Genomic DNA, 22,112 nt, shown 5'->3' with positions numbered 1-22,112 from the left:
GTGGTTTTGCTCTGAATTTAAAAAAAATATTGGGGGGGGTTAAATATAGCTGAGCCAAAACAGCTCTTCCTTTCAAGAATAGTATTGAAAAAAACATTTTGGTATCTCCTGTGTAATTCACACAAGTATGAGTATATAAAAAACTTACAGTAGCATTATCATAATGGTATTAAAAAAGTAGTTATCACTGCACTTATTTAACCAGTGAGAATCAAATCTCTGTAAATCTGATTATCCCACCTTCTTTGATACTAAGGTGTACTATGACACAGAGAAGCATTTGACAGTATTGTTTTATAAGGATGGTAAGATGGATAGCTACACAGCAAAAAGCAAGTCTGGCCCTAAATCTGTAAATCTAGACAAGAAACAGTGCATTGTGTGCAAGCACAGTGTGCACAAATAAGTGTTTTCTGTAGAAAACATGTGGCTTGGACACACTGAAATTGAAAATTCCCACTTGTGTGGCAACGACACAGTCTCTGCTTTCAGAACTTATTTTAACCCTTTCTATATAAACTTTCAGCTAAAATATTTCATGGCTTGGTGAAGTATTTGCAGTTTAAGGTCTGGAGGATCTGAATTGCTTAAGTGGCAGAGATGCAGAATGCTGATGATTCTAATGTTCAAGATTTTTCATGTATGTCTGAATATGTCTGCAGACAGATGTATACATTTAATGTACACATTAGGAAAAGTAAATTATGTTTATTTCTGATTTTTTATGTTCATTATGAAAGCTAGGACATTGTTCCACATTTAACATTTATCTTTGAACATATCTGATGGCAAATATATTCTACAAACTAGTAATTTAGATTCTGGAAGCTTTTATGTTCTTTGCAGCTATGGTCACAGAGATAACCTAAATGAAAGCTGAGGCAAGACTGTAATACAGAAAATGCCATGAGAAAGAATGGATTTGGAATGACAGAATCTTTAGAAACACAGATTCCACCAGGTTTCTTGAGTTAATTGGATCTCATTTCCATTTTCACATTATAAAGTGCTTTTAAAAAAAAAGAAAAACAAAAATTGCGCAAAGTTATTTTATATCTTTGTAGCAATTATATGCTACAAAAACATATAGGAAGACCTTGCAATGTGAGGCCCAGTAGGGACCACCAGGGCAGACTGCTGAATCTCTGCAGACTGCTGCTAATTGTGAATCAAATGTGCACTCATGCTAGGCAGACAGGCGAAACAGTAGCTGGAAGAAAGGCAGGCTAGATCTGCATTTCTCTTGAGAATTAGTTCTGAAACGCGCCTGAGGCCAAGACTGTAAGTAGCCAGAATTCCTGAAGAGCGCTAGGCAGCCAGTGTGCTCCTCCAAGAACCCTGAACGAGTTCCAAAAGTTTCCAGAACAGCAGAAGCCTTTGCAGTAATGACCCCCACTTGCCAAGACTCACAGCTTTCCTTTACAAGCACCAACCTTATCTGTGTGTTTTATCCACAATGGGTATTGAAAATCATGCAGCCAAGCCAAGAAAATAGAGCATTTCTTTCAAAAATAAATAGCACAGGACTCCTGCCTTGACTTTATGGCTTGGCTTTGTGATAAGTTTGCTAAAAATTGCCTTTTCATCCCAAGTTGGCACAGGAATCCTGCCCTGCCTCACTCAGGGCATATTTACATGGCGGGTGCAGTTCCATCCAAGCATGACTGCTCCATGCTCCCAGCCACATCCAGGCTGGGATGTCCTGCTGGGGGAAGTCCCAATTGCTGGTGCACCATATTGCCTTGCTGTAGTCAGAAGGCTTCTGAATCACATCTGGCACACGCCCTTCAGCTCTGGTTGTCTGAGGGATTCACGGCCGCTGGTTTGAGTCAGGCCTACCCCACCACAGCATTAGATTATCAAGTACTTTTGATTCCTCATCCCTTCTCCTTCCAGGCAGGCCCCTGGTTGTTGCTGGCACTAGCTCTGTGTGTTGCCTCAGCACACCATCCACTGCTAACATCACACTTGCCCCTGATTTACCCTGGAGTCAGAATAGGGGGCAAGGCAAGTCCTGTTTTTTCAATATTGTACATTTTTCTAAGCTTCCTATTCCATCATTTCTCTATTTAACATGTGAGAGAAGAATATAACTTAAATAATAATTTAGAAAAAAATATATTGTACAAAAAGGGACTTCACCCCTTTAACCTATGGGAATGCAGCTGCACACTTTCTACCCTTAAGTTTTCCACCATTATCTCAGCTGCAGAGGTCCTAGTCTTGGCAGGGATGCAAACACCTTCTCGCCTAAGCTCTGGCATCCTTTTCAGAGCATATAAAAGTGTGCAATAAAAAAGATGGAGAGGCTCAGGCATCCTCTGTGCATTATATCAACTGATGAAGTAGTGCCAGGGTGATAATGGAGGGAAACCTTGGCAAGACCAAAGTGGGCTGCAGGCTGAGCCCAGTCTCCCATCAAACCCACGTGTGGCTGATGGGGGTGTGGCATGTCACCAGAAGAGCACTTTGCCCGGGAGCACAGTCACCAAGGGGTGACAGCATTTTATAAACCTAGAAAGGGAAAGGCAAAGCGTAAGCACTGAACTGCATTCCTCGAGCACTCAGCACAGTCTCATCATCAGGCAGAACAGTTTTACAAAACTGAGAATGCTCTCCTGACCTCATACTCAGATGAGTAACTCAGCTGAACCCAACAGGACTGCTTATAATGGGTGAATTTCTATAATGAAGAATCGGCAGAATCAGGAAACAGCTCTTCCGGTCACACTGCGATCCATAAATACTTCATTCTGGTGCTAGTCTGGAAGCAGCCATCTCAGTTCATTCCTACCAGCTGTCCTCACAGTGGAGTGGTGGAGTGGTTTCACAGGATGGTTCTTTTTAACATTCATTGGAAATGCACCACCCTGCTGTCAGTATAAATTTCAGACTTCTTGAGGCTTTTGAAAGATGAGCTTCAGTGAATTGAACCAGGAGACCTGATGATTTTGTAGTCCACAGATATCCTTTGTACTACTTTATCAGGAAGTGTTGCCCACTTCCCTCTCCCAGAGGACTGGTTTAGTGGCTTGCTCCTGAATTGGTGCAGTTCACAGCCCTGCATAATAAGGTACAAACAGACCGTGGCCTGCTTACCCTATGTGTCAGATTGGAAACTGAACAGCTGGGAGCTGAATCACACTCAGTTCAGCTGGTTTTGCCACGTAACAAAAGTATGATGGAGGTAACCAAACCCCTAGAATTGTAGTCCACCAACACTTCTGAGTCAGACACTAATCAATACATATTAGTGTTCTGTTTCATCGGGATTTTAGAACTGTTGCCAATCAGAGCCAGAGCTGTAGAATCAACAGTTACATCAAACCCTGTTTCTTTGGCAACAAAAAAGGAATTCAGAGGAAAGTTGTGTTTATTGTTCCTCCTCCCTCTCCTCTCCCTCCATCCCCCTCCTCCACATGGTATCTGTTGTGAATTAAATCACAATAAAAGCATGTCTTTTTAGAGCTTAACCTAAAGAGCAAATGATTCTATGAGCTTCATTTAAGTGTACAAACCTCCATGGCTTATAGGCTCAGGAGAGCTGTGGTGTCTCCTCTTTGTTCTGTTTGCTCAATCACAGGATGAATGACAGCATATTTCACCGTGGCTCAAGATGTGAGCTAGGACTTTCCTTAAATCTCCTGAGAGTGATTTTTACAATTCCCAATGTAATCCTGGATTTTCCCCTAAAAGCTAATTCAGGAGGGAAAAAGAAGTTTTTGTTCAGGTCATATATTTGCAATGTCCCCTCAGTTCTTCCTGCCACTGGTTAAATAAAAGAGCTGTTCTTCACTTCCCCTCCTTTTCCATCACACCCAGGAGCCATGTCAGTTATCTAGGTACGTTGTCAGGAAGACAATGTATAGTAGCACTTCAGCATCTTACCTCAAAATATATCATGCAAAAGTAATCATTGGCAAAACACTATTTAGCTAGTGGCAACTTGCAGAAATTGTAAATTTTAAATTAATAGCAACAACAGTGGGAAATTAAATTGTTTATTATTCTTGAGAGAGAAATCTGTGTACCTTTTATGCCTTGAAACTACTTTCTAATCTTATTATTTAAAAAATAATGACCCAATCCTATTGTTTTTCTTTTTTTGCCAACCTATCAAGCCTTAAGTATGTTGGTTTCAAAATGGTTTGAGCAAAAACTCATTAGAATTATATGCTCCATCTGTTTTTCTCATTGGAAGCTTTATAAAACACTCCTTCAAATAAATCAAAGATAACTGTGTGAAATACTGAAGTAATGTCCTTGTTTTGTTCTGTTTTGGTTTTTTTCACTCTTTGCAGTTAAAAAGCGCCAAGGAATTAGCAGAAATCAATGGGCATGATGAATCTCAAGCAAATGTAGGTACATCTGTCTATGTGTAGATTTAGTACATGTATGTGTATGGTCTCAAATTTACTGTGTATGTCTCTAAGCTGATAGAATGGCTGAATGATTTGCACAATAAGTTTGAAGTGCCTGGGTTTTTTTCTAGAAGCCACAGGTTCAAATCCCAGCAAACTTCATTCAAGGTAGATAAATTGGGTTCCATGCAATTTACTTTGTAGGATTTATTTGGATGAGACTTTAACAACCAGTGTCCTACTTGCTGAATGTGGGTGTTAAAGATACCATGGAAACGACTGCAAAAGAAATGCTTTTCCTTAGTGTCCTGTCCAGGATTAGTCAAGCTACAAAGTTACACCATTTGTCTCTGTGTCTGCCACCTTGCAGCTGGGCAAGCCTGGCTGTATTTCAGTTCTGAGTGAGGTGGTTTGTTTATGTGCATAATTTTGAAACAGTTAATTTTCACAAGAGGACTAAATTAATTCACTGAATCATTATTTAGTCCAAAAACATTAAAGGACTCTTAAGGTCATGGTTTTAAAAACCTGCTGCCAAAAACAAAAAGCTTCTATTTCCTTAACGATTGCCATCAAAACAGCAATTTCCATAAGGGGGGAAGAGAAAAAAAAAGGGAAAGTTTCCTGCTATGTTTGTCATTCAAACCGTGCAGTCTTTGTCATAAACATATGAATATTAAAACCAGTTATATATGATATCTTCCTCCTGGCCAAGTGAACTAGCAACAGTTTAAACACTAATATATTTTAACATCTACTTTAGTCCATGTGTTGTCTAATAGCACAGTCAGGAAAACAGTTTTATTTTAAACCTGAATGGAATGCTCAAGTTTTGTGAGCTGTTTTTTTGATAAGGAAATGTTGTCCTCTTTTTTATAATCCTTTCCTAAATCTCATTCATTGTGATCCGTTTCCGCAGTGAAGTCGATAGAGCCTCGTAGCTCTCAGCGTTTGGACAGGAGACATTCAATATTGTCTGATAGCTCCAACAAATCTGCAGCTGCAGTCTGTCTGCACAGCATCCCATTGCCCCTTTGAAAGATTCTGTTTGCAAACCAAAAAGACATTAATCCAATGATGATCTTGAAATACTCACATATGCTAGCTAAAAAATGGTCATTGCACAATAAATAGCTGATTGCAGGTTTCCCAAAGGAAATCCTGAAGGAATAGCTACATGTAAGTCTTATAAACTCTCTAAAAGAACTTGCTTCCTCATCAAAAATGTAGGTGAAACAATGTTTTGTGGTATTGAAATGTTTTAAAGGGAAATTACCTGAAAGCTTCAAGCTGTACCATTTTGGCTCATATGTAACTGCATAAACAGAAGTGTTGAAAGTTTTATATTTATATAATATAGAGGTTTAAATAGCATTAAAAGGAAACATTTTAATTGTGCAAAGAGAGTGTTTTGGTGCACAATTCCCAGATATCTAAAACAAAATATTTCAGAATCTTTGGTCAATAGTAAATTTTTCAAAATGTAATATTTTGATCCAGTTTGTAATTGTACAAGCTCTCAAATGCCTGAATTTTCTATAGGATACAAACTGTATTTTCTGCCCCTCTTTTTCATGAGGTTTACCCCTGCTGATCTCATAGCAATATATGACGCTTAAGAAAAGAAGTCAACACCTAGATTAACGGCAAAGAGGAAAACCAGATAGTTACAATTATTGAGTCACAGTTGCAGCCATGTATTCAACAATAATACCACCATGGAATCAGAAAAAGCACAGCAGTATAAATGAAAATAGAGAAATAGAGGGAAAGAACTGATGTTAAAACATTTGCTACGATAATGAACTTTGTAAAATGGAAGCTGAAGTGCCTTTTAAACAATTGTCATTTGTATCAAATATGTAGCACGCAGGTGTTGTGCCTTGCAGGTTGTCTCCACATATATTCTCAGCAGACTCCATGGGTTTTGCCCCTGGCCACTGTGCAAATCAGGGATGATCAAAGAGAAGAAGGCTTGGTGGCTCCTACGTGGTTCTTAGTGAACTGTGATGCATATAATTGGATTAGGACATATTTGTTACAGATGACAGGTTGAATTCAGCAAATTAAATACTTCTACATGCCAAGTAATAGTGGGAGGTGTTGGTAAGGAAAAATGGCAACGTATGCCTGTACACTGAACACACAATCTTATCTTCACACCGTGGCATATTTAGATTACTTTGCAGAAAACCAGGCTCCTAGAAAGGACAGAAGAAACTTTAGGCACAGTGCATATACATCAAGAAAGACCATACTGTAACCTTAAAGATTACTTTCTTCACTCAGGATTTCTCCTGGTTGCACTAGTCTGCATCATCTTTTACATTAAAAAATGATGTTATTTAAAATAAAACGTGGAAATATCTTTCTTAGCAAAAGCAGATTTTGATGAAAATATATATACTTAGATCTATCCTGGTCTTCTACATACTTATAATGTGAGACCATCCTGAAAGGGAGACAAGGATCTGGACAACTCTGGAAGAAGAAAAAACTTCCCTCCTGAAGTAATTTGTAGGTGCCCAACCTACAAACTGACCTTCACTTTTTTTTTCTCTTGTTTTCACAAGAAAATTAACTAAGTTGACTAAGGGACTGGAGCAATTGCAATGTCACATTCCCTGCATGTCAGCTCGCACAAAGTCTGCGGCGGTGGGGTAGACCAAAATTTTAGTGTATTGCCAGTACATCTGTTATTTCCAGAAAGCAAAACCATCTTACAAGGTTCCCTACAGAGTCATAAGGGTGTTTCATGAGTGATTTGCCAGGTACATGCAGTAATATTTGTTATGGCTGTTGACATTTCCCAGCTATGCTCTGTGTCAGGAAAGGCCAAATGTCGGGCTTAGGCAGTACACAAAGCCCAAGATTCTGGTCTGGTGTTAACAGAGACTTCAACAGCCAGCACTACCAGAGTTGCTGTCACTGAGTGCTCACTTCCATCAGTCCTGTGCTTTGGAAGAGATCAGTCCTTGCTTCTAATCTGACCCCCTTTTCATTTCCTCTTCATTGCTGCATATAATGGTATTTCATTCACATCTCTGTCTTAACTGAAGTGAAAATAATGACCAAGGGACAATCATAATTTCAGATATAATCCTCTTCAAGGACGTTCCCAGACTCTGGGGACCTGAATATTCCCAACATGAAAAAAATAATCTTGCTTGGGAGCTGTGCTTGAGTAGAGACCATTTTGCAAACTGAAAATGCTAATCACATGTTCTGTGACTAACTCTACAAAGACAATTTATTCTCCTACTCTTCCCATAAGTACGGTGGCTTTCTGTGAAACCCCTAGTACATAAATTAATTTTGTGTTTTGATCAAAGATCTCCTTTTGCTCGTTGCTGAATGCAGTATAGATATGGCACTGCATGCAAATACAGTGAATACATCCCTGGTTTGGAGGTCAGAATGTTAACGTCCATGGTATCCCTCTACTGTAAATGGAGCAAGGAAGATTTTTTTTTATACAAGTCTCATTTTAGAGTTACTCAGTGATCTTCTAGGAGTTTGGTGCTCTCCTTTGTCAGCTATCTGCCTTCCTTAGATGGCAACTGTGAATAACTCCTACCCTTTGTAAAAGTGCTGTAAAATTGTAATCAAGAGTATCAATTTGCCACATTCAGACCAAAGCAAAACATGGTTAATGATCACAGAAGCATTTTGAATTCTGATTGCAATTTTATGGCAAAGTCCTGACATTGTTGAAGTGACTAAAGAAATTCCCATCTGGTTAAAAAGTCAGAATTTTGCCAAAAGACTTTAAAGGGTTACCTCATTATCACCAAGACTTAATAAAATTAATATATTTCAGAGAGTGAAACTGACTTCACCACAAGGGGTTTTTTGACCACCTTTTTGTTCTGTTTGAGTTTTGTTTTTTCAACGAAGTACCGACTTTGACCGCATTCACCTGTCTGCCTTCAGTTAGCATCTCCCACAGCTTGGACACAATGTTCTGTGGGTTTTTCTCCAGACAGAAAATCAATAATATTAAGTAGGGATGCATTTTTCAATTTGAATGCTTCAAGCTGTTGTCAGACCATTTCTTGAGTTGAACCAAGGATCTTTCATTTAATGTTGATTCTTCCTTTAATTTTTGTCTTTTGTATTTGCTTTTGAAGCAGTTTACAGATGATCCCTGACTCTGAGGAGGGGGAATATATCACTGCATTGCTCACTTTATGCTACACTGACAGTGATCACATTCCTAAGTACGCCCTAGATTTCTCTTTTCACAGGGTAGGTTAATCACTGATGATCTTCATCAAAGAAAAGATGGTTCTTAAGTGAGGCTTACTTTTGCCACAAGTCAGGCAAAGATTTAAAAAGTTAACCCTATTCAACTTTTGGAAAAGTTTGTAATTCCATCAAACTCATCAGAGTTCACTTCTTGTACTTCCCTATGCAGAGCTTTAATTTAGGCATCCAAAGGTGCCTGCTGTGAATGTTTTTGGGAATATTGAAGTTGTGTGAACACATACGCATATTAGTGTATGTGTTAGTACACACATGCCATTTGTGTGGCAACTCCACTTAGTGTGGCAGCATCACATTGAGCCAGGTGAGATAGAAAGGACCTTGAACACAGGGAGAGGAGTAGGAGCTAGAAGAGTGCAAAATCATCCCAGTAGTTTGGGAGTGTGGGACAGAAGTTGGTCATCTTTAGTGATGAAGATCCCAAGTGATTGCTGATTCTTCTGCTTCACTTCCTTGTTCATGCTACAGTCATTTCCTGGTCATCCCACTCTTCAAAAGGCTGGCTCTTCACAGAACAGCACAGGCTTGCAATAAAAAATGTGCTCAATATGGCTTACATAAGAGCAATTTGAGTCTTAAGTTACAGGCCAGAAAACCCCAGTGCAGGGCTTGCATATGTCAGGAATTTTCTGTTTCTCTCCTGTCTGAGCTTCCCAGCTTTGTAAGCTGTGAAACTTTGCTTCAGCAAACTGATGTTAGTCACTGAGTGCCTTCCTTGGTCTCCCCACAATGAGGTCCTCTGGTCTTTGCAGCAGGCATTTCTGGAGCACATGGATGGGATTGGGCACTGCAGAAAATGAGGTGATGACACCTGGGTGCGTTAGAGGATGAAGAAAGAGTCCTGGTGGCCTCTCCATATCCATGAGCTCAAGGCTGACATTCCCTGCAGAGAGTGCCAGAAGTTGGGGTTTGTCTCTCTGCCACACCTCAGAAGAAAAGAGCACGAACTATGGACATCCTCCAGCCCCTTTGTTGTAACTTCTCCCTTCTGCAAGTGTGTAAAGAGAGCAGGCAGGAATAATGGAGAGTGCAAGGATGAGGACAGCTCCTTGGTTTCTCATCATGGGTGTGCTGTGTCATTAGGAGAAGGTGCAAGGAGCCTTACCCTGATTGGATTGGAGCTGTCAGGGGGGCTTTAGAGAGGCACATTTACTGTCTATATTCAGGTTCTTCTGTCCTGGTGGGGCCAGTACCAGGGGGTGAGGAGTAGCTGGGCCTCTTTCTACTCCCCACCTTTTCCATTCCAGATATTTATTTGTAGCCCTTCCATCACTCATTTCTTCTCATTTCCTTCAATTTAAGGCACATGGAGCATGATAGATTCAAGCAGCTCTGACCGTTCACAGCTCAGCAGCTTTCCTACTTACTGCGACAGGCATGAGGAATGACCACCTCCTGAATTCAATACCACGAGGCCTGAAAAGTAGCAAGTAGCAAGAGTTTAACAGGCTGTTTAGGATGTTATCAAAGAGCCCACTCAGCCTTCAGAAGTTCTTTTACACTGGTGGATCAAATCTCCCCAGGTTCCCCCCTTTGCAACCCCAGCCCTGGTTTGCCATTTCAGAAGACAGCGAGAGTTTCATTAGCATGGTACAGATGTCTCTGCTGGCTAAATCAGAGTCTCTGAGATTCCAGCCATGACTGAACCCTACAGGGAGAAAACAGGGAGCAGGCAAAGGTATGTTCTGACACAGAACGTGCTGCCTGAAGTGGATCTGGGGTCTAGCAATAACCCCTTTGATAATGTGCAGCAAGAAATCACACCACTTCTCATGTCCCTAATTAAGAGTGTCAGAGGGACTTGGCTTTTGATTGCAGTGAATTCTGATCATCTGAGGGAGGAGAAAGAGAACTCTGAGACACAATGATAAAACCCATTCAGCCACCCACTCAGCAAATCACAAAAGTTTTTTTACTTTAAATTTCATATGAGCTCCACAGGGAGACAGATCTTCAGTGCCCAGAGCTACCTGACATTTTAATAATATCTGATCATTATATGCAGCCTTTCATCCCAAAGCATTTTCCCCGAGTATTTATACTGCACACATATACAGGAGACATCCTGTCATTTCTAGTAAGGAATAACAGTCAGCCTTATACATATGCAGCTGTGGGCTTAACCCACACAGTGTGCAAGGCAGATTGGCTTGTCAGAGCACTCAGCCTCCCCGCAACCACCTGAAGGATGATGGGCCACCTCTGCTGCAGCCGCAAACCTGCTACTGCAGTCCTGGGGGTTGTGCGCCACACTCACGCGCCTTCCAACCGGCTTTCAAGGAATAGACAGGAAAAATAGTGCCAGAAGTGAGAAAGGAACTTCAATATTCCCAAGAGCCACTCTTCATGGAATGGTTTTGTAAGGGCTTTAAGGATCATCTATTTCCAATCCCCTGCCATGGGCAGAGACAACTTTCACTACACCAGGCTGCTCAAAGCCCTATCCAACCTGGCCTGGAACACTTCCAGGAATGAGGCATTCACAACTTCTCTGGGCAACCTATGCCAGTGTCTCACCACCCTCACAGTAAAGAATTTCTTCCTTAAAACTGATCTAAACCTGCCCTGTCAGTGTAAAGCCATTTCTATTGTCCTGTTCTAACATGGCTTTGTAAAAAGTCCCTCTCCATCTCCCTTGTGGCCCCCTTTAGGTGTGTGAAGATACTCTAAGGTCTCTCCTTGGAACCTTCTCTTCTCCAGGCTGAACAACCGCAACTGTCCTGTCCTCACAGGAGAGTTGCTCCAGCCCTTTTATCATCTTCATGACCCTCCTCTGACGTTGCTGCAGCCGCTCCCTGTCCTTCCTACATTAGGAGCCCCAGAGCTGGGTGCAGCACTGCGGGTGGGGTCTCACCACAGCACAGCAGAGGGGCAGGATCCCCTCCCTCACCCTGCTGGACACTCTACTTCTGATGCAACCCAGGATACTATTGGTTTTCTGGGCTGCAAGCTCACATTGCTGGGTCTTGTTGAGCTTCTCATCAAACAATATTCCCAAGTCACTCTAAGGAACCTCAGAAAGTGTTTGTCATTCCGATCAAGATCCACTCCAAAGGAATAAGAACTCCGAAGTGTTTAAGTACTTTTTCCATTTTCAGATGTGGAGATTCCTAAAGTTAATATCTTTCAAATTCAAAACCATGAAGAAAATCATTCACTCTCATAAGACATATAAGGTTGTTTTTCCTTGACTATTACTTGTTTTTATTTCAACAAAGTCATTTTCAAAACTTCTACAAGTCTCAGAAGGGAAACAAACTGCCTTTTTTTTCCTCTTTCTCTCTTTTTAGCTTTTCTTTTGAAATTGCATAATTCTAGAGGAGATTGCAAGAGCGATATTTGTGCTAAAGACCGTTACAAAGGGTTTTCACAAATTCTCAATCTCAAGTAAACATGAAGTACCTCCTCCTCATTGACTTCAGCAGAGCTGGTGGGCAAGTGATGCTTTCATTCAGGCAGCCATTGGTTTGCTGCAATTCCCTAAAACAAAGTGTGCAAAATGACAATTACCTTTTATCTTGCAAAACAACCACCTTCACATCACATAAAACATCTGTGTTAAGTCATCAGGAACCTACACATAAATCCAGCTTTAGAAAATGAAGCCACCTGATCATACTTTTGAAAATGAGCATGAAGTAACTTTCCTATTAGTCATCCATATTTTGCATATGTACATTCCCGTAAAATAAATGGGCTCAAATACAATGAAAAAATATAAAGAGATAATTTCAATGAGGAAAGCATTTTCAGATTATTGCTAGTTGCCTAAAACTCAGCAGGTGAAAGTTACGATAGTAAGAGCTTTATAATGAAAAAGCTGAAAGCATCTCTCTGGCAAATGGATCAGAAAAATAGGATGTCAAAAGCACCATAATACAATTAATCTTCACTCCTGAAAATGCTTCTATTATGTGGGATAAATCAGATAAACAAACTTTAGATCCATCCATTTGAAGTTTTCATTCACAAGGTCTTACATTCACAGCTCTAATTTGTCTACATTGCTGTTCCTATAATTTTAATGCCAGATAACTTTTCAAGTTTTCAACTGTTTATTTGTTAATACCAGTGGACTCTTAAATTTACATTAACAGTAAATACTATATTAGTGTATTTGAAAAGTAAATTTCTATATGAGTGTCCTTTAAAACTAATTGCAATGTGGTGTTTCTGACAAAACCAATGCTGACTTCTTGCATAGAACAAAATAAGTTACCAAGTTCAGGCTTGATTTGAATGAAATGATGAAACCTGGTGTCTATAATTTCTAATGATAGACCAATCATATTCACCAGCAGTGCAGCATATGGCAAATATGTCCTTCTGCATCACTAGGTAGGTAGTAGAAGGAAAAGGATCTTGTAAGACCCTGGAAAAAACCACTGAAAAGCAAAGGGGTTTTTTAATGAATTTTTGACCTGGTGCTAACAGTGGCACTAGGCACTTGTGAGACCTCTGGTTTTGGGCAGATGGTTGGATGCCTCATTCCTTGCATTATTCTTTTCATATGTGATGCACCACTGCAAATTTTTACCAAGTTTTTTTAAACTGAGTTATCCCAGTACAAATAGAAAAGGCCAAGAAACCTCTCTGCATGTAGAGAGTGTGTCACAAGTCCATTTAACTTAGTGCTAGGCACTTTTCTAAAATCAATTCTTAGGCTGTGAGGAGCCAGGACCACATAAAATATAAGCTTTCTAGGAAGTAGTTAATTCAGCAGCACAAGATAATTCACTTGAAGCAACAAAAGAATGATATTAATCAAAATTGTGAGCAATTTTCTAGTCAGAGTATTTTTAGAGGAGTAGTCAGCAGAGAGTCAGAAACAGTCACTGAAGAGGACAGACTGAGAGAAGAGCTATGTAAAACACATTATATTTTTTAAAGTTAGGACAGTTTTAAGTTACTTTCAGAGTTCAGACACTCAACCAAATTTTCACACATCACATCACATAACACAGTGTGTAGCTGATGAAGAGGAACAAGTTCCATTAAAGAAAGAATTAAAGACATTTGGCCCAAACCAAGTATTACTGGTTTTGGGAGATACTGAATCCTGGCAGCCTGACAGAGGCAAGGTGGTCATAGCTCCATGGAATGAACCTGCAGCTACACAGAGCACATATTCCTCACAGGCATGTGGAAGAACACACATCTGCCACACATGCATCTTGTATGTCTATCTATATACACATGGCCAGCCCCACAGATCAGCACAAACTCAGCATTCATAACCATGAACAGCACTGAGGTACACAAACAGGTAAAGCTCCATTCGTGGGAAATTCATCTGCAAACTGACACATAAACATAATGTGAATCCCTCCAGAAACTGCACTTTGACTCTCAGACTGTCCCATAACTGGCTCCTCCACACACACACACACACACACACACACACACACACACACAAAGTAGTCATTTAGCCATTCCCCAGACTCCGTGGTGTCCCCAGTTGGTGGCTTGGATGGCCAGGTCTCTCTAACTGCAGCACTCCACACTGCAGTGGCTCTCTGATTGCTGATCCCACTCCAGCTGCTCTGCTCAGATGCCCTCACAGCCCCCCATGCACACATAACAGAGTCCCTCAGCCAGGAAAAGAGAAGTTAGTTTAGTGGGTTTTATACACTGATCAGGGCCAGAGAAGTGTAGACCAGTAACCTGGTTACATGCAACCATCCCTTTTATCCCCTCCCAAACTGCCATGATCCCTTCTTTTCCTGGTACTTCTTCCCCTGCTAAGGACCTCAGCTAGGTTTTGTACAACCCCACAATGCTCTGCTCCTACATCCCATAACAAGTCCTGTGTTTCTACAGACAATGCTCCCTCAGTCTGTAGGATGTTTCAGAGAAGTGGACTGATGTCATGTTTGGCCCCTGGGGCTGATACTTTCCTGTGACAGCCCTGGCAGGAGCTGGATCAGGGGACTCTGCTTTCTCTGATTAGGTTATCACATTTTCCCCATCTGTAATGGTGCCTCTGTACTCCTTGGTGCTTGTGGAAACAAGACTTGAATCACAAGTATCACAAGGATGGAGCGAGTGATGGTGGTTGGAAAATCCCTTCTGCAGGGGACAGAGGCACCCCTCTGTTGATAAGGGTGCAGGACTGGGATGTTGCAGAGAAATTGCTGAGCCATTGGATTGCTGCCTTTCTGTTGCACATCCATGCACCTTACCACTGCAGCAGATCCTGCTCTGAGCAGAAGGTTGGACTAGAGATCTCCCAAGGTCATCTGCCTGATTTTGTGATGCTGTGATCATCTGAGTCACAATCACTGCCTGTGAGTGTACTCATACATTGCCACATTTGCAAGGAAATTTGATTTAAGTTAAATTTAAATGAGCTCTTTCACTGTAGCTTAGTTCAACTTGGATTGAATAATTTTGAATTCACCATGGATAAGAACATAGACAAGGACAGTAGCCCATTCTCAACTGACAACCATGCTAAGCTGTCAGTAGTTGTCCTGTACCTCAACCTTGCATGTCCCCATAAATTTAAGATGTCCGACTTGATGTGCATTGAAAGTATTGCAACGCTTCCATTCACTTGATTGGTTATTGAATTATGCTCCACTCAGGTTAAAACTGCAAGATTAAATTTTCAGATGTAGTTCTGAAGTACATTTAAAGAAAGACTAGCAAAGCAAACCCATCTATACCAGACTACAGGAAGTTCACAGATAAATACAGATAAATTAAATATATACAGTTCTTCATGCTGCAGACCAGTTTCTACCCAAGTTTGCAGTCAAACCTGCCTGGTCCTCAATAAGCAGTTTGGGCAAACTCACCTGAAGTCCAAGCCCAATTCTGTGTGCTCAGAGCAGGCTCACATATGCCTTTCGATACCTTATAGGCTGTGGATTTGGTATCATGTGTGTGTGGCTCTTTCTTCTACCAGAATTTTAAAATTACCTTTTATTTCCAAGCCTACAGCATCTCTCTGGCCTGCTGTTAATAGCCTGCAAGATTTTTGCTTATGTTTCAGATATATAGTTTTTTTCTCCTCCTACTCATTTTCTCTCATAAATCCCCTGGCTGATGAGAGAGTGTTGTGTATCCCTGACATCTAACAACATTCAGCAGTTGCTCTGTTTTGCCTGCTGTGACAAACATCAAGTCTTTCCTTTTTCTGCCACTGTTTTAATGCCACAGACAATTGGCTTTGTATGTATAATAAAAATGCAAACTTTTCCAGAGGCTGGTAGGTTTATGGGATTTTTACTGGGCCTTTCAGAAGACACAATATTATTTTTAATCCCTCACCACACAATTTTTCAGAATTCCATAAACTACAACAAAGAAAATGAGGTCTTTGAAGACAGTATGCAAGCAGTCATCATTCCCCCTAGATTCAAAGATAATTATCAAATACTTGGATTACCCAGAGAGTGGAGGGAATATTTCATCTCTTTAAATGTCACTGCATCCTGGGCACATGTCAGGTATCTTCAATGTCCCGTTCACTAAATCCTATATCTGCCTTTCAAAGCAGAGTCCTGAACAACAGAAGGTATAGAACTACACTCTGGCCAGAGGGGTTTCCAGGTGGGGCAGCTACTGTGCAAGCCCTGCTCAACTCTTGCTCAGTGGTTATGGAGAATATCAAGTCCTCAGTCCCCCCATTTTTAGGGATGCTGGCTAGCATATATTTTCAGGCAAGAACAAATATTTTATATTACTTTTTTTTGCACTAGTTCAAGACTGACCTGAAGAGGATTAATGCCATCTAGATTGAGAACTTTTTATTTAATATCTTAGTTTTCCATAGGGGAAAAAAGAAACCAATAAAGGAGCGAAAGACTCAAGTCATCAAGCCTAAATATCTGGAGTTTTCTGATCTGCTAGAGCCCTGGAGTGCAGAGCTAGCCTTTTTTTCTTATAGGATCTGTGACTATCTTCTGTAGAATATCACCACCTCTCTTCTACTCTTCAGGAGCTCTGTGTCTTTCTCCGGCAAGTGCATTTCTCTTAAAAGTCACTGTCTCATTTGCTGTGTGTCCAGTGTTAGACACAGCTGCTCTCTGGCCAGTGAGACCAGGCAACTTTTGGAGCAATATATTTGCCTGTGCCTCTTCCAAAAGAAGCCAAGATACTTGAGTGAATGATGAAAAGCAAACTCTTCTCCCACCTTACAGCCAGGCTTTATACATCCATGTGCAAAACTGCCATGTATGAGTCTCCACAGCTATCAGCTCTGTGTCAATGGTGGTGTCAGAGATCTGCTTGTGGAAATTAATAGCCCGTGGGATAAAATTTTTATTTGATGTCCTCTGTTTCATCCAACAAGTTTTTCCTGAAAGTTTTCCAGTAAGACTCTCTGTCTGTTTCTCCCTCCCTGGTTCAAATGCAGGGAGCCCTGAACGAAAATGCTGGTCCCAAGGGATATTCTACAGAACCATAGGGATTTCAATCCCATGAGGCAAATTCATGTCTTTTCATCATCTGCTGATGGATTAAAGTGTCATTTGCAAGAAAAAGCTCCAAGCTGGCTATGGTGAGAGCATCACAGAGAATGGTTGCATTCATACTGAGCAGCTCTGGAGCTGTCGTCATCAAATTGGTCCCCCTTGTTTTCCAATGCTTGACACAATTTGTGAATAATAAATAGGACCAGGTCCCTAAAGATCTCCAGGTGTGATTTAACCTGGATTAAGCCTTTCACACACGGTGTTTAGCTCTTGCAAGGTCATTTCATTTCTAATAAGTACCAGTTTGCACATGCTCAGCTGTGTTCTTGTCCTTTAATGCAGTAACTGACAGATGGTAGCAAAATATTCCTTTTATAATGAAACCTGCTGAAGGAGACTGCTTAGGGCCTCAGAAAATATAATTTGCCAAATAAAGAATGGTCTCCAGGAAAGAAAGGAAATACTGTAATGCAGCATATATTAAATAATTTTCCTCAGGCATCTGGTGATCAGTAGCTTTTTCTCACGTCAGAGAGGTGACCTGACTGTTTTTTTCCAATTATTTATTGCCTCATTTACCTTTGTACTCTTAAAAGTCTTGTTTCTGTGGGTTGACATAAGTAGTGCCTCTAAAAAAGTGTAAATTAACTGCATGAGGATTTATTGTAAAGGTTTCATAGGTACCAGATTTGTATCTGCAGTATGCTGTCAGATTCTTAAGGTTTTCACTTATGCTATAATTAGCCCAGTTTCTGGGTGAATTTCACACCCATTTTTTAGACCCAATTATGCCATTTCTCTTAAACCACTATTAATTCCCAGCAGCATTGCTACTGCATTCTGATTTACTTTATGTGACTATGTACACCCTGTATTTTCTCATGGCCTGTGCAAACTTCTTTTGGCAGCTGAATACATCAGAGGGATCTAATTTATTATCTTCTGTGAGATAGGAAGCATTGAATGGCAGAAACCTCTCATTTTAAAGCCTCCAAGAACCTGCAACTTTCTTCTAAAGCCAGTGGTTTGCTGGATATCTATCTTTGCCACTCATTTCCTCAGGCTTCCTCATAAAAAAATTTTTACTCTTTTATCCTCTGTTCCAACATACAGCTAGGTAAGACTTGATGTGACTTCCTTTAGCATTCATTTACACTGTCCTATAAATCATACAAAACGTTCTGCACAGGCTCAAATCTAGGCATTAAATGAGAATCCATCTGTTCCTTGCTCCCAATGGGATTATAGTTTCTTACTCTGCATCGCTGCTTGACAAAACTTCTAATCCCACCTGAAGCTGCGAGTGTGCTGTGTTTGAGGCCTGTTATATCAAATACACATCTCTCTGCTCCCACCTTCCCCCCTCAGGAACTGCTATTTTTAGACGGCTTTTCCATCACTGATGAAGTCCAAGTTGCATTTTAACCTATACAAGCTCTGGTGGCATATGCTGCTCTGCTTTTCTGCTGCAGTATCACAAAATCTGTCATCCAGCTCTGTTCTGATCTGTAACCCCCTTGTTATTACTGGCCACTTGGAGAAAGTCATGTAAACACCTTTTATTTCAGTTTCTTGGCTGGGTTTCCTTTCACTGCTTTTGGATGTCATGGCCAGCAGGAGATCAGAATTTGCATTAGCCTTTGGCTCTGTCAGGAGGGGAATCAACGGTGCTGGACAATTTAGAGCATGCTGCTGCTGCTACAGTGTGTCTTGTGCATTACAACACTACAGGAGTGGGAATGCCAAGGTGATGGAGCTGCCAGAGCACCCAGGAGCACCCTTGTTTCAGAGGGGATCACTGCCAACTCTTGAACTGCAGACTCCCTAAACTAAAATACACAACTGAAAAGTTATTTGATCTCTACTAACTAAAAAGCCAGCAAAGGCTGACATGTGCACAACTCCACATAGATCTGTGGCTAGGAGAAACACCTCAGCTGGCCATTACAACTGTGACAAAGCCCAGATCACCCAATGGACATCACACCTCGTTTGGGGTGGGCCAGGGCCTGTCAGAGCCCTTTGTTTCTGGGGCTGGGGATGCACATGTGCATGTATGTCACTTACGTGCGCGCAGAGTTCCTTGGCTGACCCATGGCAGCTTGTTCTTCTTTGTGACACGAAGGAGCACTGGTAGCCACAATGCATCTGAGCCACCAGGCAGCTGCCCCTTGGAGCAGGCCTATGAAGAGCACAAACTATGTCACTGAGGGGTTTTGGCTTATGCTGTTTGTCATTTTTTTTTCCTTTTTCAATTAAAAATGAGGAAGTGTGTGACTCTTTTTACCAGTCTCACAGACTGTGAAGCCTTTAGTCATCCATAAAGAGGCACATTTAACATACTTTGGAGTTTATGCCTTTTTTTAGCATGGATTATTCACACCTTCAGAAATGCTTCAGAGCAACCCAAGCCCAGTGTCCCTCTTTTATTGCCAAAAATCCTTACCAAAAGTTTTGGAGCAAGGCATCACACCATGGGTATGTCCTAAATGAGCCACATCATTATACCAAATAGTACATATTTGCTTCCATTTAAGGCTGCCCAGTCCCACACAACCTTCAGCAGCTTACCTTGACTCCCTCAAATAGAACAAGAGCACCATTCCTTCCCAGTCCCACCTCACAGCACCGTGTCTACAGCACCATGCTCTCTGCCTCCAAGGTTTTGCATGGACCTGCTGAGCATTTCCCAGAGCAGATGCAGCAGCGTGAGTCACGGCCTCACCGAGGAACGAGTCATTGCACATTGGCTGCTCCATGGAAACAGCCCATGGGTGTGCTTGAATATCGTGCAATATACTCTGAGGTCACTTGCATGCCTTGGAAATAATTTATTTCCTTCATCTATGCCCAGTCACACAACTGCCTGGCTACTTCTGATGGAGCATCTGCTATGTGATCTCTCAGATGAAATTTAAGTGGTTCAGACCACCTGATTCCAGAAAAAAAAGAGCTCCAAGCAGGAGCCTTGACTTGTTTGCCCTTCAGGTTGGTGCTCTTTCAGTCCTTAAAATAAGATGGCTTTGTGCAAACCACCTGTTAGGAATAGTCTTCCTGAAATGGGGGTGCTGACCCCCAAAACATGCCTGAGAGTTGTTTGGGATGAGCCAGTGCCATGCCAGATGCCAGGCACAGGTTGAAGAGTGTAACAGGGCAGAGGGTTGTGCTCTAGTAGCTAGAAATGTTGTTAGTGACTGCTGAATTTACTCTTATGGCTGTAGCTGAATGTCTCCGTCCATGTTCCCTGGAGGCGGTCTTGGTTTACAGCTTTAATAGCTACAAAATGTGAATTTTCTGACCATTCCCACTCTTTATGGCACAATCTCTCCAGCTGTTATAATGAAGAAGCACTAGCAACAAAGTTATTACTTATTCCTCAAGCAAAATTTCTCTTCATGGCAGCACTTGGCATAAAGGTAGTTCCAAATGTGTCTTAATATTCTGCAAACAAATTGATTATTTATAATTGTCTTGTCTTTAGATGTGAATTAAAGTAATGATTTTTTTATATAGTTAAAAGGAAGCAGACAAGTTTAATTGAGATAAATTAAATCTACATGACCACCTGTTTGTTTTTTTAAACTTTATAGGAAATCAATGTATTGACAGTAGCATTGGTCAACCAGGACAGAGAAAAAAACTCAGAGAAACGAAGCCCAGGTCTAAAATCAGAGAAAGAGGCACTATTAATAGGTAAGATAACCCCAAAGAAGATTTTTGAGAACAAAATACCTTCTAACAGGTTTCTGTTTTGCATATATGTTTACACATATCTTTGTGCTAATACAAGTAAAAAGGAAAAAAAAAAAGAATTTTTTTTATCTGGGTTCAGAATGGCTTTTAGTAAGAAAAAATCCTAAAATGCAACTGAACTTTACCATTCTGAAAATTTCTGCAGTTCATTGAAAGGATTTCAGGTATGAAAAAAATTGCAGAATCTGCGTTTAGACTTGCAGCATGAATGTATGATGACTTTATTTACATCAAGATTTAGCAGGCCAGAGTTGTATAGCTTGTTATACGATTATTAGAAAAAGTGGTGAAGGAGAAGGGGATGGAAATAATATTAGTAAACTACCAAGCAAAAAATACATCTACTACATGTATTAAGCAAGCCAGATTTATGCCTTTGACATTAGGTAAGGGAATTAGCAATATGAATATTTATAAAGAATACCACAAGGACTGTCATACCCTTTACCTAGAATAAAATTTTTTAAATAAACTCTTAAATAGTGCCTAAAGCTAAAGCTTATAGGCAGTGGGCCAGCTAACTGGCATTTAGCCACACAGAACTGGCTGTACCCACGCCGCCCTTGGAGGGAACATGCCCCATGTTTAGACCCACACATATTTTGCATTTGGTTTCAGTGGGGTAGGTTTTCAGGGACCATGGAGGCCCACAGTTCCAAAGCATACCCTGTGGCATGGCAACAGAAATGCTGACCTGAAAGAACAGGCTTAATTTCTTTGGTTTGGTCTTTTCACAAATCAGTGGTATCCTGATAAATGGTAGTTCCAAAACTACCTTGGTTTGTTTAAATGCAACTCATTTTCATCACCTAGGCACCAGGAAGATTGCTATCCTATTGCTAAGGCACAGATTCAGCAATTCACAAATTCAGTTCAGACCAAAGAGGTCATTTAAAAGTTAAGAATGTAGCTAAAAGTTTAAAGTGCTTAGTACACAAACTCCCTGTGATTAGTGAGATGCAAAACAGTGGAATCTACAGAAATGTATGACTTGATTGAATTCTGCTTTTTATAATTGAATCTAAAACTTTTAATTGCAGGGGCAATACTTGATCTTTTCAAAGTTCATTCTGTGAGAAAGACAGCAAGCATGGGATTTGAAGAACAGAATAACAAACTTTTTTTCTAGGTCACTCACTATTTGACTGTAACAAACAGTGGCAGTGTCCCAAAGTGGGTCCTGTACATCTGCTGTTCAGTGGCACACTCAGATAAACAGAATAACCTCAGTTAAGATATTACTGGTCATAATACCCCCACAACTGACACACTGTTACAGTTCAAAGATTAAAAATTCCTCAATATGGATTTC

General features: G+C 40.8%; 1 protein-coding gene across 9 annotated transcripts in view; it reads left to right on the top strand.

Moving 5' to 3' along the window:
* ENOX1 (ecto-NOX disulfide-thiol exchanger 1) overlaps positions 1 to 22,112 on the top strand; it is a 362,160-nt gene that overhangs the window by 334,415 nt on the left and 5,633 nt on the right. For all 9 annotated transcript variants that reach the window (XM_030971239.1, XM_030971057.1, XM_030971146.1 and 6 more), the window contains 2 exons: positions 4,302 to 4,358; positions 20,638 to 20,740. In XM_030971239.1, coding sequence (XP_030827099.1) covers positions 4,302 to 4,358; positions 20,638 to 20,740 — 160 coding nt within the window. The remainder of the gene's footprint in view (positions 1 to 4,301; positions 4,359 to 20,637; positions 20,741 to 22,112) is intronic.

The sequence above is a fragment of the Camarhynchus parvulus genome, chromosome 1 (genome assembly GCF_901933205.1).
Source record: "Camarhynchus parvulus chromosome 1, STF_HiC, whole genome shotgun sequence".
In the NCBI taxonomy this organism is placed as follows: Eukaryota; Metazoa; Chordata; class Aves; order Passeriformes; family Thraupidae; genus Camarhynchus; species Camarhynchus parvulus.
Note: the sequence above shows the minus strand (reverse complement) of the source record. Positions and strands in the feature narration are given on the sequence as shown.